The sequence below is a fragment of the Opisthorchis viverrini genome (assembly GCF_000715545.1).
Source record: "Opisthorchis viverrini unplaced genomic scaffold opera_v5_190, whole genome shotgun sequence".
Classification (NCBI taxonomy): domain Eukaryota; kingdom Metazoa; phylum Platyhelminthes; class Trematoda; order Opisthorchiida; family Opisthorchiidae; genus Opisthorchis; species Opisthorchis viverrini.
The window spans coordinates 487,480-488,569 of NW_008751846.1; the positions used below are offsets into that span (position 1 = coordinate 487,480).

At 45.0% G+C, this 1,090-nt stretch overlaps 1 protein-coding gene across 1 annotated transcript in view; it reads left to right on the plus strand.

The window, feature by feature from the left end:
• The window catches only part of T265_07859 (hypothetical protein), a gene marked incomplete at both ends in the record, with an annotated part of 5,856 nt that extends 5,347 nt beyond the window's left edge, over nucleotides 1-509 (plus strand). The window contains one exon of the mRNA XM_009173499.1: nucleotides 318-509. Coding sequence (XP_009171763.1) covers nucleotides 318-509 — 192 coding nt within the window. The remainder of the gene's footprint in view (nucleotides 1-317) is intronic.
• Nucleotides 510-1,090: the final 581 nt, after the last annotated feature.

The following is a 1,090-nucleotide window of genomic DNA, read 5'->3' on the forward strand; positions in this document are numbered from 1 at the left end:
AAGCATAATCGCCTGTGCATTTTCCGTTTCATAATCCTTGTCCCGTGAATTTGGTCCTCAGAAAATGGAAACTGGAGCAACTGCCAATTACGGTTGTACCAGCAATGCTGATGAATAAAAATGCAATTCGCCAATGCTTTTTTCGTTAATTCATGGCGGGCGCATTATCAGCGCGTGGAGTTATGTTTATGAAGCAGCGTCGTTGACCATTGTATTAGGTTGCCGTGCATAGGTAGGGTCTCATAACCAGCGACACGCATAGCAGTCACGATAAGTAAACGAGGTGAGTGACAGCTCATTGTTGCAGGTAATATAAGGAGCGGTCGAGAGGGTACAATGAAGAGAAGGAAGTGAATAGTTGGGAGCGTGCTATCAAATTGTGTATGACAGTGCCGTGCCACCACTGCAGTGACATACTCCGGTTTGTGGACAGAGCCACAACGGAAGACATTTTAGACGTTGTTGGCCTGGGATGTGCAGCTGTGCATTCGAAGTTGTATTATTTCTGATTGCTGTCTGACTGGTGATGACCGCCGCTGATCGTTGGGTTAGTCTACTGTTTTGCTGGGGCGTTATGGTCAGCCTCCACCAGGTGTATGAGCCTGGCAGTTACTATAGGTAGCCACCGTAGGTGACGTCGACCACAGTTGTGAGTATACTAGGCCGTCGTTTGCCGTTGCTTAGCTAAGGCCTAATAATCAACGTAGTATATAAACACCGGCCTAGGAATCACAAAGAGTATCTAAGGTGGGCAATATTGCGTACAGTTATGAGTATGATGTTTGACGTTAGATTACGTTAGTATGCATAGCTGAGCCATTGAATTCATCGGTCGGTATAAATACTGGCCTGGTTTTTATAATTAGTAACAAACATCAGCGACACCGCGTAAGTATGAGTATGACAGATTGGGATGGATTCGATTACCGCGCATAATCAACGCTGCACAAGGACAGGGAATCAAAAGGTACGATAAAAAGCCAAGTTAGGTGACTTCGAGTACAGGTCGTCAGATTAGCCTATCACACATAGTTTAGGCCTTGTTTTTACCAATCCGCATATATGTTGGACTGATGTTTACTATAGGTAG